Source organism: Neoarius graeffei, chromosome 14 (genome assembly GCF_027579695.1).
Source record: "Neoarius graeffei isolate fNeoGra1 chromosome 14, fNeoGra1.pri, whole genome shotgun sequence".
NCBI classification, from domain to species: domain Eukaryota; kingdom Metazoa; phylum Chordata; class Actinopteri; order Siluriformes; family Ariidae; genus Neoarius; species Neoarius graeffei.
In genome coordinates, this window is record NC_083582.1 from 33,614,569 (window position 1) to 33,629,056 (window position 14,488).

The 14,488-nt window shown below is 42.7% G+C and overlaps 1 protein-coding gene across 2 annotated transcripts in view; it reads right to left on the reverse strand.

Annotated features, from left to right (window-relative positions):
- Positions 1-14,488, reverse strand: part of kat7b (K(lysine) acetyltransferase 7b) — a 76,553-nt gene that overhangs the window by 18,655 nt on the left and 43,410 nt on the right. For both annotated transcript variants that reach the window (XM_060939561.1, XM_060939560.1), the window contains 2 exons: positions 11,038-11,127; positions 10,776-10,916 (listed from right to left, as the gene is read on the reverse strand). In XM_060939561.1, the coding sequence (XP_060795544.1) occupies positions 10,776-10,916; positions 11,038-11,127 (231 nt within the window). The remainder of the gene's footprint in view (positions 1-10,775; positions 10,917-11,037; positions 11,128-14,488) is intronic.

Here is a 14,488-nt window from a genome sequence, read left to right on the forward strand (position 1 = left end):
CTGAGAAATAACGCAAACGTCTGCATCATGCGGGATTTGTGGGTGGGAGCGGGACAAAATATGGCAGGCGCGGGCGGGAGCGGGACTGAAAATCATAATTCTTTGTGGGCGCGGGCGGGAGCGGGACTGAAAATCATAATTCTTTGCGGGCGGGAGTGGGACTGCACAATGCGGGCGCGGGCGGGACTGAAAAATCTGACCCGCGCAGACCTCTACTGTAGCGGTATAACTGTATCGGTACGAAACCCACAAATGTATGGGTTTCGTACCGGTACAGTATCGGTACTGTAGCGCTTCGCTGTAGTGTGGACAGATGAAGCGGTTCTGTATCGATACAAATATAATGCGCATGCGCAAAGTCACACACCTCAATCGATGTCTTCGCTGAATAAAATAGTGAAGAACGGAGATTCGTTTTCTTCGTTTCTTTCTCAACTGCCTTGCGCGTTTTATACGATTCGACTGAATAAATGACCACCAGAAATACAGACTGTATATTGACAACAAAAAGCACACGCGCGTTGTTTCATCCGCCATATTCTCGGAAGGAAGTTACTCGGTAACCACGGAAACATTTCGCGCATGCGCATTTCAACTACCATGAAAGAAAACCGCAAACATTTCTCGCTAGTGTGGACAGATGCACTAAACTGTACCGGTATACTTTGTATCGATACAGTTATACCACTATCGTACCGGTATACATGTGAACACAGCATTAGATTATGAGCTGATTATGGGAGGGGATATGAACGCAGTGTGCGACCTCAATTTAGATAGATCCACCTTGTCTGCTTCCCACACCCAGCAGGCAGCATCAGCTGCTCTTAACACCACGATAGAGAATATTAACCTAGTTGATATGTGGCGCATTCAGAACGAGGGCATTAGAGACTATACGTGCTTTTCCGCATACCATAAATCACATTCCAGAATCGACTACTTTTTGCTCTCTTCGAGTCTAAAAACGGGCGTAGGTTTGATACAGGTGCTGCCGGCGACACTGTCTGACCACAAACCCGCTGTTGATGGCGACAGATCTTAGTCACAGATTCAACAAAATGCCTAGATGGCGCTTTAATACGACACTTCTACAGGATGAGGTATTTGTAGCACAATTTAGGAAAAGGGTTACGGAATTCATAGCCATTAATATAGGCACAGTAGATGATGCCTCGTATATATGGATGGCCAAAAAGGGTTGTATTAGGGACTTTACATCCTCTTATGCATCTCATCTCAAAAAAGAGAGGAGCCGCAGGGTCTGCGAGTTAGAAAGGAAGTGTCACATACTTGAGAAGCGGTTAAAGGGTAAATACGCTGAATCAGTGGAAAAAAGAACTGAGGGGAGTCAGGGTGGGGCTCAATGATCGGTTGAGGAGGCGAGCGGAATTCGTCAGGCACAGAGTCAGGCAGAGTTATTATTTTAATGGAGGCAAACCAAGCAGGTTATTGGCGCTGAAGCTTAAGCAAAGTGAATCCAGAGCATCGATCAATACCATAAAAACGATTAATAATAGATTTACATCTGATCCAAAAGAGATAAATACCACGTTCCACTCTTTTTACAAGGAGTTGTACAAATCAATGCTTAATTTTGACTCAGAGAAATGTAAGCAATTTCTGAGCAATCTGGATTTGCCCACGTTAGGGGAGCAGGAGGCAACAGATCTGGGTCATCCCATATCTTTCAAGGAGCTGGAGACTGCGCTTAGGAAGACAAATAAAGGGAAATCGCCGGGCCCAGACGGCATACCGCCAGAGCTCTTGCTACACTTCTGGGATATTCTGGGGCCAGTTTTGTTGGGGTCGATCAGATCAGCGGTTGAAAAAGGCTCTGTCCCTGCTCACACTAATGCCGCCTTGATTTCGCTAATCCCTAAAAAGGGGAAAAACAAAACTGATTGCTCCAATTACAGACCGATTTCATTAATTGACTCAGACAAGAAGCTGTACTCTAAGGTGCTAGCGCAGGGCTTTTCAAAGTGTGGGGCGCGCCTCCCCTAGGGGGCGCCAGAGTTCTTCGGGGGGGCGCAACGTGAGGGAAAATAAACCAGAATAAGTTACTATTGCGGACATTTAGCGAACTTCAGCTAGCCTTTGCCAGAGACAAAATGGATCGATTTTTAGTACCTAAAGCTACAGTGAGTGAGGAGTCAGAGTCTGGGCCAAGCAAAAAAAGAAGGAAGTATGACCACAATTATTTAAAGTTTGGATTTTCATGGACTGGATCTGAAGATGCTCCACTGCCACAGTGTGTTGTCTGCCAAGAGGTGCTAGCTAACGATGCTATGAGATGTTTAAAATGTGTAAAACAAGATGTTTAAAAAAAAAAAGCACAGATGTTTAAAATGTGTAAAAGAAAAATGTGTACAACAACCATTTTATAAAAATATGAATGGAACATTAAGTATAGACCCTTTTCACGTGACGTCACGACAAACGCGGCCGCCATTTTGGACATGAACTACCAGTAGTCTACCACAGCCAACAACGAGGAACGATGGTGAAGCATCGAAAGGAATATAGCCATCAAAGAAAGTTTTTACTTTCAGCAAGACTTCCATCATGCCATTATATTGTTGTGCACCTGGATGTAGTAACCATCAACACACAAGGCAAGATTTATCATTTTATCGGATCCCGACAGATGCTGACCGACGGAGAAGATGGATGGTCTCTAAAATATTGGCAAAATGATGTTTATTGACATAGCAATCGTGTGTAACGGGAAGCATTTGCATATCCGAAGTGTTGTGTTTACATCAAAGATAAAATAAACCGATATGACAACGACTGCTGCTGCCAGGTTGGGGACACAAACTAGTAGAAAGGAAGGTGCCAACACACTTCCTTTGTGGTCGATTCTGCTTTAAGGCAAGATGCATTTAATTATTCGTCTGCTGTGGGTTTGGAATCGGTAGCCTGACCGATTCGTTCATGTTTGTGGTGCCATTTGTTTGTTGACGCGTGTTGAAATGGAAGATTGGTTGTTGACATGATTTCCAGTGATGCTTTGGTGCTGCTGTGGATCAGATGTGTTGAGTAGCCTGACTGTTTTTTTTTTTCTTGCGTGTGGTATCACTGTTGACGCGAGGTTGTTTTTTGAACATGCCAATGCGGACACGATTTCCCCTGATGAGTTACGACTTCAGACGCGATGCGTGTGTGGAGGTGTGGAGTCCGCGTGATATGTGCGTAAGATAGGCTTCTCATGTGCTTGGAGATCCGCGCTCTGAGACAAGCGCAAGCACCCCCCCCCGCGGGAAAAAAAGGGACCCCCCGAAAATATCGGCATAGTTCGAACACTGGGTTGGAGAAAGTAATGGCAAATAGTGAGTGCACAAACCATAGAAGGTAAACTGTACACAGCGCCAGGGCAGTGTGATGGTATGTCTACTTTTAGATTGTGTTAGCTTTCAATGAACACACTCGTCACTCGACGAGTTTCACGTCTTTACGACGGATACTTAAATGTGTGTTAGGTATTATTGTTGCAGTCTAAGCAGTCATTGTAGCAGCTAGATGAGCGAGAACCGAAAGGGTCTGTGCCATAAACCGTTATTTCTTTATGTCCAAAATGGCGGTCGCGTTTACGAAGGTCACGTGAGTGAAAAGGGTCTATAGCAACAACAAAAATTGTAGGGGGGGGGCACTGTTGTTTATTTGCTCTCTGAGGGGGGGCTGACTCTCCCACACTTTGAAAACCCCTGTGCTAGCGTTACGTTTGGAGAGATGCATGGACAAACTAATCCATAAGGATCAGACTGGTTTCATGAAAGGGCATCTAGCAGCAGACAAAATATTCGACGTCTAATTCATGAAACTCAACAGTTAAAGACTCCATGCGCGATATTGTCACTTGACGCCGAAAAGGCCTTTGACATGCTCGAATGGCAGTATCTGTGGGCGGTCTTGGAGGGATTTGGCCTAGGGAGAGGGTTTGTCAACATGATTCGTGTTTTATATGCTAACCCTACCGCCATGGTATCCACGAACAGTTTACACTCGAGCCCCTTTTCCATCTTTCGTGGGACTCGACAGGGATGCAGCCTCTCGCCAAGTTTATTTATTCTCTCGTTACAACCACTAGCCCAACATTTGAGGTAGAACCAGGTTATTGCCCCCATTCGGATTAAAACTTCGTTGCACGCCATATCGGCCTTCGCTGATGACGTACTTATCTACTTATCAGATATCGAAAAGTCAATACCTTTGCTGCTAGCCACTTTTGAAGAGTTCAGGATGTTGTCCGGCTATAAGATCAACTGGACGAAGTCAACTCTAGCTGTGTTCACACTTATACCGGTACGAAAGTGGTATAACTGTATCGATACAAAGTATACCGGTACAGTTTAGTGCATCTGTCCACACTAGCGAGAAATGTTTGTGGTTTTCTTTCATGGTAGTTGAAATGCGCGTGCGCAAAATGTTTCCGTGGTTACCGAGTAACTTCCTTCCGAGAATATGGCGGATGAAACAACATGTGTGTGCTTTTTGTTGTCAGTGTACAGACTGTATTTCTGGTGGTCATTTATTCAGTCAAATCGTATAAAACACGCGAGGCAGTTGAGAAAGAAACAAAGAAAACGAATCTCCCTTTCTCCCCCCTCACTTTCTCCCTCTTCCCTTCTCTTCCCCTCCCTTTCTCTCCCTTTCCCCCCTTCCTCCTTTCTCCCTCCCTCCGCTCCATGGTCGTTTTGAGCCATTTTGACGTTTTATTTACAGCTGGAAAGCACGTGCGTATTGTATTGTATTGTATGAATAACCCGGAAGAAGTGGGATATTTTTTTTTTTTAAAGATTTTTTTGGGGGGCTTTTTTCACCTTTATTGGATAGGACAGTGTAGTGACAGGAAATGAGCGGGAGAGAGACGGGGAGGGATCGGGAAATGACCTCGGGTCGGAATCGAACCCGGGTCCCCGGATTTATGGTATGGTGCCTTAGCCACCTGAGCCACGACGCCCCCAGAAGTGGGATATTTGTATCGATACAGAACCGCTTCTTCTGTCCACACTACAGCGAAGCGCTACAGTACCGATACTGTACCGGTACGAAACCCATACATTTGTGGGTTTCGTACCGATACAGTTATACTGCTACAGTACCGGTATAGTTGCTAGTGTGGACAGGTGTTGCGGTACGAAAGTAGTTTCGTATCGGTACAAAATCCCTAGTGTGGACAGGGTATCTGATGCTCCTGAATGAATCCGCAAAAGCGGTAGTTTTGCCTTATGATATTTCCATTAATACAAGAATCACGTACTTGGGCATCCAGATTCAGCCTTCACTGCATAATATAGTTCAAACAAATTATGAGAACATTTTTAAGGAGGTGGAATGTGACATAGCCATATGGACTAAATTACCAGCTTCACTGCAAACAAGGATTGCCTCCATCAAAACGAACGTGCTGCCTCGCCTCAACTTTGTTAGCATGATGATTCCGCTCCCTCCTCCGGCAGGATATTGGAAGAGAGTTGACTCCCTGCTACGAAAATATATCTGGAATAGTGGACATCCCAAAATTAAATTCTCCACCTTACAGTGAGCAAAGGAAGAAGGTGGGCTGGCCTTCCCAAATTTTATGAGATATCACCAGGCCTTTCAGCTACGCCCGCTTAAGACATGGCTTGACCGCTCCTCTCAGGTAGCCTGGAGAGATATAGAAGATGCACTAGTGCTTCCATACAAACTTGAAGGGGTCTTATTTTCTGGACTAACTAGCAACCAATGTATATGTTACACTTTGGGCCTGTTATTACAAACTTGATAAGAAATTTTAAGGTGGTTGAGAAGAGTTTGGGGGGGGAATTGGAAATGGCATCTGAATACTCCACTGTGGGGGAACAAGAACATTATCTCCGGGAATAAGCCGTTTGAATCAGCATTATGGTCCTCAAAAGGGAGTGTACAATCTCGGAGATGTATTTGACCCAGGGGGTATGCTTAGCTTTCAGACACTGTGTTCTCTTTTTAATCTGCCAACAACTTCTCACTTTCTGTACCTCCAACTGCGGTCGGCTCTTCACGCCTGTGGTGTGCAGACTAACTCTAAGCTGCAGACACATCCTATTGTAGCCTGGCTATCCACAACGAACACTAGAGGACTTGTATCAGTTGTGTATTCACGACTTCAAACACACACACACACACACAGAAAGAGCTACCCCTGGTCAAGGCATGGTCTAGAGACTTGGCTGTTGCAGAGGAGGATATAAACTGGAAAAATGTCTGGGAGAACACATTGCACGCGTCCAAGAGCCCCAATCACCACAATCGGACATTTTATATCTGGACTTCGCAAAAGCTTTTGACTGTGTTGACCATACTATCCTGGTCGAAAAGCTGAAATGGTACGGTATCGATGGGTGTCCGCTAGAGTGGTTTCGAGATTATCTTGGGGGAAGAACACAAAGAGTGGTAACTGACAGCGCGGTCTCTAAGCCTCTGCCCGTGACCTCCGGTGTGCCTCAGGGCAGCCTGGTCGGTCCTGTGCTTTTCACTATTTTTATCAACGATCTTCCCGAGGTCGTGGATAAAGAAACTGGAGTCGCTCTATATGCAGATGACACTAAACTTTTTCGCACTATCCTGACATCCGAAGACAGCGAGCAATTACAGCACGATCTAGCCAATGCCGAGGGGTGGAGTTGTGAATCGAACATGCAGTATAATGCCAACAAGTGCAGAATATTGACCATCACGCGGAAAAAAACTCCAATCATTCACAACTACTACCTGGGCAGCACATGCCTTCAACGAGTTAACGAAGAAAAAGACCTGGCCGTGGTTATTTCAAGTAATTTAAAATGGGATTCGCACATCTGCTCAATAGTCAACAAGGCTAACCAGATGCTTGACTTTCTAAAAAGATCCTGTCCCTTGCTGACGGAAATTCAAGTGAGGAGGACTTTATATTTGTCGCTCGTCAAGTCACAGCTCTGTTACGCATCTGAAGTATGGTCCCCTGCTAGTGTCAACCTTAGAAGCCTGTTAGAGAGAGTCCAACGACGTGCAACGCGCTGGATACTACAACAGCGTATTGGGGATGCTACTTACCTCAGACAGACTCAGAAGCCTGCACTTGCTTCCTCTGACTTATGATAGGGAGATTAGAGACTTAATCTTTGTATATAAATGCATTAATGGCCAAACAGATTTGAACATAAACCTCTACGTGTCTTTTGTAACTCATGACCGGTCTAGGGCCCAAAACCCGAAATTAATTTTAAAACCTACTCACTGCAGAACTTCAACTTACCAGGCCTCATTCTTCTATAGAGATCTTGCAGTCACGTGACCGGAAAGTACACAGCCGCCATTTTGTCGGTAAAAAACCACTGAATACTGCTGCACTCAGGTACAAAATGGGTCAATTTCAACCGACGGACTACACGGCTCATTTTTCTAATGAACAGATAACTAGATACATGTCTAAAATAAACGAGCTACAGATTAGTGACCCTTATCGCTTACCGGATGGAGTTTTCATGACCGTGTCAGTGGATATGGAACTGCCAGAGGTGGAATACCCAGACGTGTATAATTACCTCATTAACTTTCCCTTGCTGTTCAGTGGTGAAGCACTGCGTGGTTATAAATCTCTGGACAGTTATCTTTACAGAAATTCAGGATTTGTCAGCCCCCCTCAGATGTGGCATCTTGTAAACAAGAAAATAACAATCCTCATTGGACGGGTAAGTCACTTAAGTATTGAGTACTAGTACTGATACTAGATATATCAGTGGTATCTAGTATAGCACTGACCAGCACGATTATAGAATAGAATAAGGTAATTCCAGCTGTAATTCCAAATCGTCCGTCTTGTTTACCATGGATCTGGCGTTGGAGAGGTAGAGGCTTGGCAGTGGAGATTTGAGTGGCTGTTTTCTGAGCTTAGTCAACAGGCCGGCTCTGCCTGCAGCCTCGCTTTTGCTTCCTCTCCCGGCGCCGCCTCCTTCTCCTGCCAGACCCGATAACAATCCACGGAGACCCCGCTGGTCTCGCTATCTCGTCCGGAATGTTGTGCATGCGATGGAAATCGCTACAAACCATCATTTTCTGCTGGAAACCAATGTCCAGTAAGTCCATACGGTTGTAGTGGATATTGAAGTCCGGTACAGACGAACAACCCGCAAAAATACACACAAAAAACGTGCACAGGTAGGGAGAGCTTGTAGCCGCAGCCGTTGTAGTAGAATTGTATATAGTAGGGTTTTCCAGAAGAAAAGGTAGAAGTAGAAGCAGAAGACGGAAATATGGCATGTGTCACAATCTGGATCGGCTGTGACATCACATGCAAGATCTCTATAGGATTGTTAAACCATGGAACTATGTATGTAAATATTTTTCCCCCAGATAAATTCCGTAGCCTCCCTGTTTTCAAATCATCCCTGTACTTTTAATTACTGACCTCCACCTATAATACGGACTTTTCATGTACATGGTCTGTGTACCGTGACTGTGGTTGCCACAGATCAATTTAGTCTAATTTTACTTGTATGATTTTTCTCTTTTATACCTTCGGGGAAACGCCTTGCATGGGTCGCCCGTTCGCGTTCTCCCCTTTGGGCTGACTTGCTTTATTATGTTTATTTTTTTTATGTTTATTTCTTTTTTTTAATGTTTATTTTGTAACAGTCCAATAAAGTTGGTAAAAAATAAAATAAAAATAAAATGATTCACTATAAGTTGTGTCAGAAGGTCTATCTGACACCACTTTTGAGATTTTATATGAAGCTGTCGACCAGCCCAAACTGTGACTTGTGCTCCCTAAACACACCGGGAACATTTAAGCATATGGTATGGGACTGCCCAGAGGCTTATGGCTTTTGGAGGAAGGTAACACTGACTTTATCCAATATGATTGATAAACCGGTACCTCTGGAGCCGACCCTCCTTTTGCTCAATGACGATTCACATTTGGGGTTGGCTGGCTTGACGGCTGCCAAAAAAATGGTAGTACAACGTTGGTTACCCCCTCACAAATTATATGTTAGGAAATGGCTGGAATACTTTCAGGATGTGGTTATGTTAGAGATGTCTACAGCACGGGTGAACAAAGCTAAAAGTTCTACACTGGACTCATGGAAAAGAGCCGCTTTGGCTATAAGGGACCTGCTCAGTTCAGAATAAAGGCAAATCATAGGATTGTAAGACACTAGACCGAGGGGGGGACGTCGGACGTCGCCAGGGGGAGGGAAGGAGGGAGGGAGGGGTATGTTAAAGATATTTGCACTGTTTGACCTTAAGTGAAATTATAATTTCAATAAAACAGTTGTTCACAAAAAAAATAAATTGAATTAAAAAAAAAAAATTATTGCTCAAGTTTTGTTTTTATGGATTTCAGAACTCCAAAACTATCATCGGTACATGGAAACCTTCCCATCTCTTATTATAGAAAACGGACTAAATAGATAAATAAAGACAACTTCGGCAAAATCACAAAACGCAATTGGCAATGTTCTGAACCGGAAAATCATCATCATCATCATCCCTAAAAATGCTAAGGCCATTATTAAAAAATGTTCTGTTTCCGGTCCACCGGCCGGGTGAGTGCCGTTTGTGCGGTTGAAAAATTTTTTTTTTAACGCCGGTTTTTCGACATTTTTTTCGGGTTCGTAAATCTAAAATCGAACTTGACATTTACGCATTCCCAGGGCTTTCCACTAAGGCTCATACTAGCCAGCCATGACAAATAAGTAGCCAGCCGGGGGGGAGTAAACACAAAATAAACTCCTGTGCACGCAGTTCCCAGGATTAAATGTATTTTCCACAGACCATTTATTTATTCACTTTACTCAAATACAAAGTAAAATGGCAGTAAATCTTCTTTCTTTTCTTGCGTATTGCATCATGAGGCGTTCCTGGCTTGTAAATCTCTTATTTTCGGTGCATGACACATTCACGCAGCTGAGCATGCTATGAATTAACAATGACAACGGTCTGCAGTGGGGCTACACAATTACACACTCAGCGAACATTTCTCCATTTGTGTATGAAAATACACTCCAACCACTCAGTTTGGTTTCATTTACAACCAACGGTGTCTTTTGATGCCAGCACGTAATCGAACAAGAGAAGACTGGTTTACCGGAGACAAAATAAGTGTTATCTCTGCTTCTGTTCCCTCCGACACACTACTGCCTCCGCCGAGTGCGCGCGCACTCTGAACTGAATCAGCTCTGCGCATGCGCCGTGCGGCACAAAAAAAATGGCAGCCACCATGAAGGAAGGAGATCCGGAGTTTTCAAACATCTGCTTAAGTGTGAAATCGCAAAATGGTATTCTAGCGAACAACAAAATAGTAAATATTCAGAAAAACAAATCATTCAGTGATCATTTTAATAGTGTAATTTCATCCGAACTAGGCCTAACGGCCGATTTAGAACTACAAAAAGTCCATGTCTCGGACATTTTAAGTACCTTTGTAAAAGTTTTGCAAATGTTGCAGTCAGCATTTAAAATGCTAACTTAAAGTTTTTGTACAAGTTTCAGTTGATTAAACCGTCATATTTTATTAAATGTGTCTGCTTTTGGAATAAAAAAGTACTGAAAGAAAAAGCAAACACAGCATTGCGATTTCTTATCCATCGATCCATATATTAAAAAAAAAAAAATCCCTCCCTCCCGACTGAAATTTTTTTTGCTCACCCGGTGGACAAGAAACGGATTTTTTTTTTTAAGGATGGCCTCATGTAATGTAAATGTTGTTTGTGTAAACAGAGGAGGAGAAGGCATGTCTAGTTACATCTAGTTAGGGAACCTCATACCTTTGAGAAATATCCCACAAGATGGCAGCCTGTGTTGTCAGCCTCAGTCATGACATAAAAGAGGAAGGGCTCAACATCATAATACAGTGTCTTATGGTCCAGAAACAGCTTAGCCAGCAAACACAGGTTCTGGCAATAGATCTACCAAGAGGAAGGTCAAAGGTTCTCTTATTAAGGCACATGACTTCCTTCAGGCATGCGTTTCATCTCCAATAAAATCACTCCACAGCAGACGTGTAATGCTGTAATGATCATCTATTACCTTGTTTTTTTTCCCATCCACCTCAAACACGGAGATGGCTCCTTTTCTGTAAACCTCATCTCCTGGGGGGTGTTTCCACACACACTTGGCCTGTGGGATTCAAATACAGATTATAAGCAAGAAAGAAGCAAGCTGCTCACGAAGCATTATGCATAGTGTCGTAACAGGGAGGGACGCGTGTCTGAAATGCTGCAGGTTGGATTTGACGTGGCATGGCTCGACTTGCCATTGCTCAAGGCAACAAGTACTGCACCCAGAAGGTCAAATGGACTTTCCCTGGCCATCTTAATAAGCAGATCCACCTCCACACTAACTGAAGCAAACTCGAAACATACTCTACCGAGAGGGGGACCTCTAAAAACAAACAAACGTAAATTTAATCCATACTCTTTCCATTCCCACACTAACTTCCATATACATTTGAGTATTAGTTCGAGTGCATTGTTATGCCATGACTGATAACCTGGATATCTCCCAAAATGCTATAAATGTCCAATTTATTGGCAGATTCCATGACCTGGCAAACTGACGTCATTTTTTTATTACGTCTCATAAAAGCATATGATGAGTGAAAACACAGAACTCACAGGAACATACTGACACACACGGTCTTAAAGCATGCCACCACAATGCCCATGATATCATTTATATTAATAGCACTGTTTTTCTGTATTAATATCAATACAAGGAATCACTCAGAACAGATATAAGATCAACTGAGCTACTGTTCACTTATGTATCCCCTCCGCTCTTGCTTATATCAGAATTAGTGCTGTCAAAAATGTCGCGTTATTAACGCGTTAACTTGACTCAATTTTAACGGCAATAATTTTTTTATCGCGAGATTAACGCTCTGTGACATGATGTAGGTTTTTCATAAGCTTTTGAAACTGCCAGGAACTTGGAACAGAGACTTTGCTTAGAAAAACGATAGCAGCTAGACTGTAATGACACGCCCCGCACAGCCAGAGTCCTCTGCCCTCCTTCCCCCCCCAAAGAACCAGCGCGGGCAGGGCGCGCTAGTAGAGATGGGATTTATGGCTCTTTGATGGGATCCGCATCTTTGTGATCCGTTCTTTGAAAACAGCCGTTCAAAAGACTGGCTCATTTGGCTCTTTTTAAATATTTATTCAGTTTTAAGAAGACAGCGTCGAAAGAAGCCAGATCCCTCTGAACTGTAAACTCAATGCTATCCCAGAAATCCTTCCTGTAATATGGAAATTTGGCCGCCTCTGATTGGACAGCGCGACGCATCAACAGGCAGAAAGTGTAAAAGTACAAAATGTGTTAAGTGAGCTGAAACAGTAAAGATCAGATTCAATGCAATATTTATCAACGAACAACTTAAAGTTAATATAATAGTGTACTTTATATTATAATCAAGCATGTCAAGCCTACCGTCTCTGTGTAACCTGTCTCTCTGATTAGAGTTGTAGATTAACTCAAGCAGTAGATCACTTCACTCATGGTTCTTTTGCTAGCACCGGTGCTTGGCTTAGGTTTCACTTTGCAGTGGCTGTGTCAAGACGTGTTATGCTTTGCAATAAAAAAAACCCATTGGTACAAAGCAAGCCCATTCACTTTTTTATGCTGATAAGAGAATTACAATGGTTTTTCATGTGACAAAAATGTGCGATTAAATTGCAATTAATCGCGAGTTAACTATGACAGTCGCGACATTAATCGCGATTAAATATTTTAATCGCTTGACAGCACTAATCAGAATGCAAGCAATCAAAGGAACAGGACACTTATTATGAATCAAGCAGCTGTGATTTGTAGTTGCTGAGGAAAAAAAAAAAGTGACGAAAATTTAGTAAATCCACCCTATATGTTTCGTAAATACATTTAGTCAGTGAACAGGAAGTTGATGTGTGACAGACCTGAAAACGGTATACACGGTACGGAACCCCAAGCTGAAATTTGGTACCAAGTGGCTATGATTTGTGGTTGATGAGAAAAGGGGTGTTTCGGATGGACGGAACTAGGGCTGGGTTCAAAAGATCGATCCACGATCCGATATCCAGAGATGCCTACCCCAAATTTTGAATTTCAGTCTTCTTGAAAACATTTTTCAGTATTTTGGAATGACTTTCAGTAACATTAATTTATGCACATTTCCATTATAAAGAGGTGTATACCAATATGTTTAACATTTAAATTATTAAAAAGAACTGTTTTGTGTGAATTGAATAAACAAAACGCGAGCAGCCATCTCAACTGAATTTCCACTCGACATTTCTAGAGCATACAATATATCACATTTTTATAAATACAATAGTGTTCCCTGTTTGCAGACATTACGGTTGACTACCAATCATTGGTATTGAATGTAACTCCTCAAAAGTATTATATTATATTGCCTGGCAAAATGTTCTACCTGTTTACGGATTCTAATAAAATTAAAAAAAAATTTCTTATTTCATGCCAAAGAGAGTCCGACATTGTTATCTTAATGTCCCAATATATAAATACTTCAGCATAATGCTTCAGAAGAGACATTGAATAAAATGACATTTATAATTGTATTTAAAACAGTGGAATGATCAATTTTTTGCCACAATCCCAACAGCACTAATCATAAAATTCTGTTTTTGATCATACTACATGTCCATTTGCACTTGCAACACTGAAAAGACTTTGAATTAAAGAAGTACAGCCAGTGTTTGATATTTCAGTGAATAAAAATCAGACATGTAAAAAGAAACTGAATAAGTTTAACTCGCATTTCATGGCACTAATTGGCAAGTTCAACTCCAAGCATCGGTCAACCATCACCGCTTCAGCACGTGTCACGTTCCGTGTCTTTTCATCCACAGATTTCGTAAAAAACTGCTGGATACCCCCAGATTTACTTTCCACCTGACTCGCCATTTCAGCATACTCCATATGGTTTTTTGGAGTTGACATGCCGCGTGCAGTCATCGCGACCACCACGAGTGATGTTAATGTCAGTTCTACACAGTTTGCAGTGCGCGTATCCATTGCCCTTTTGACTGGGTGTAATGCACGGCCATTCTACCGTATCGAAAATAGCATGAACAAACGTGCGGAATCTGCGCATGTCACACACAGCATGTGTGGTTGTCGTAAAAATACATAGCCTAGCCGTGAATCGCTCATGGATTGAAAAAGTCGCTTGGACGTTTAAAAACAACTCACTGGAATTTTTAAAGACTTTATAATAATTCCGTACAGAATAACACTGTTTGCCGTAACATCGTATTTACGTAACTTTTCCGTACAAAATACGGCCAATCCGTACTAGTAGGCATCTCTGGATATCGATTCACGTTCAAAAAATATGAGATCAATTCAAAAATGTGTGGATCGATCTCTTCCAGGTGGCTATAGGCACCATTTTCTCGACTGCGCAAGGACCGCTATAAAAAGCGGGTGCCGGCAAACGAAACCGAAACTTAAGAATGGCTGATGCTGCACAGCTAAAATC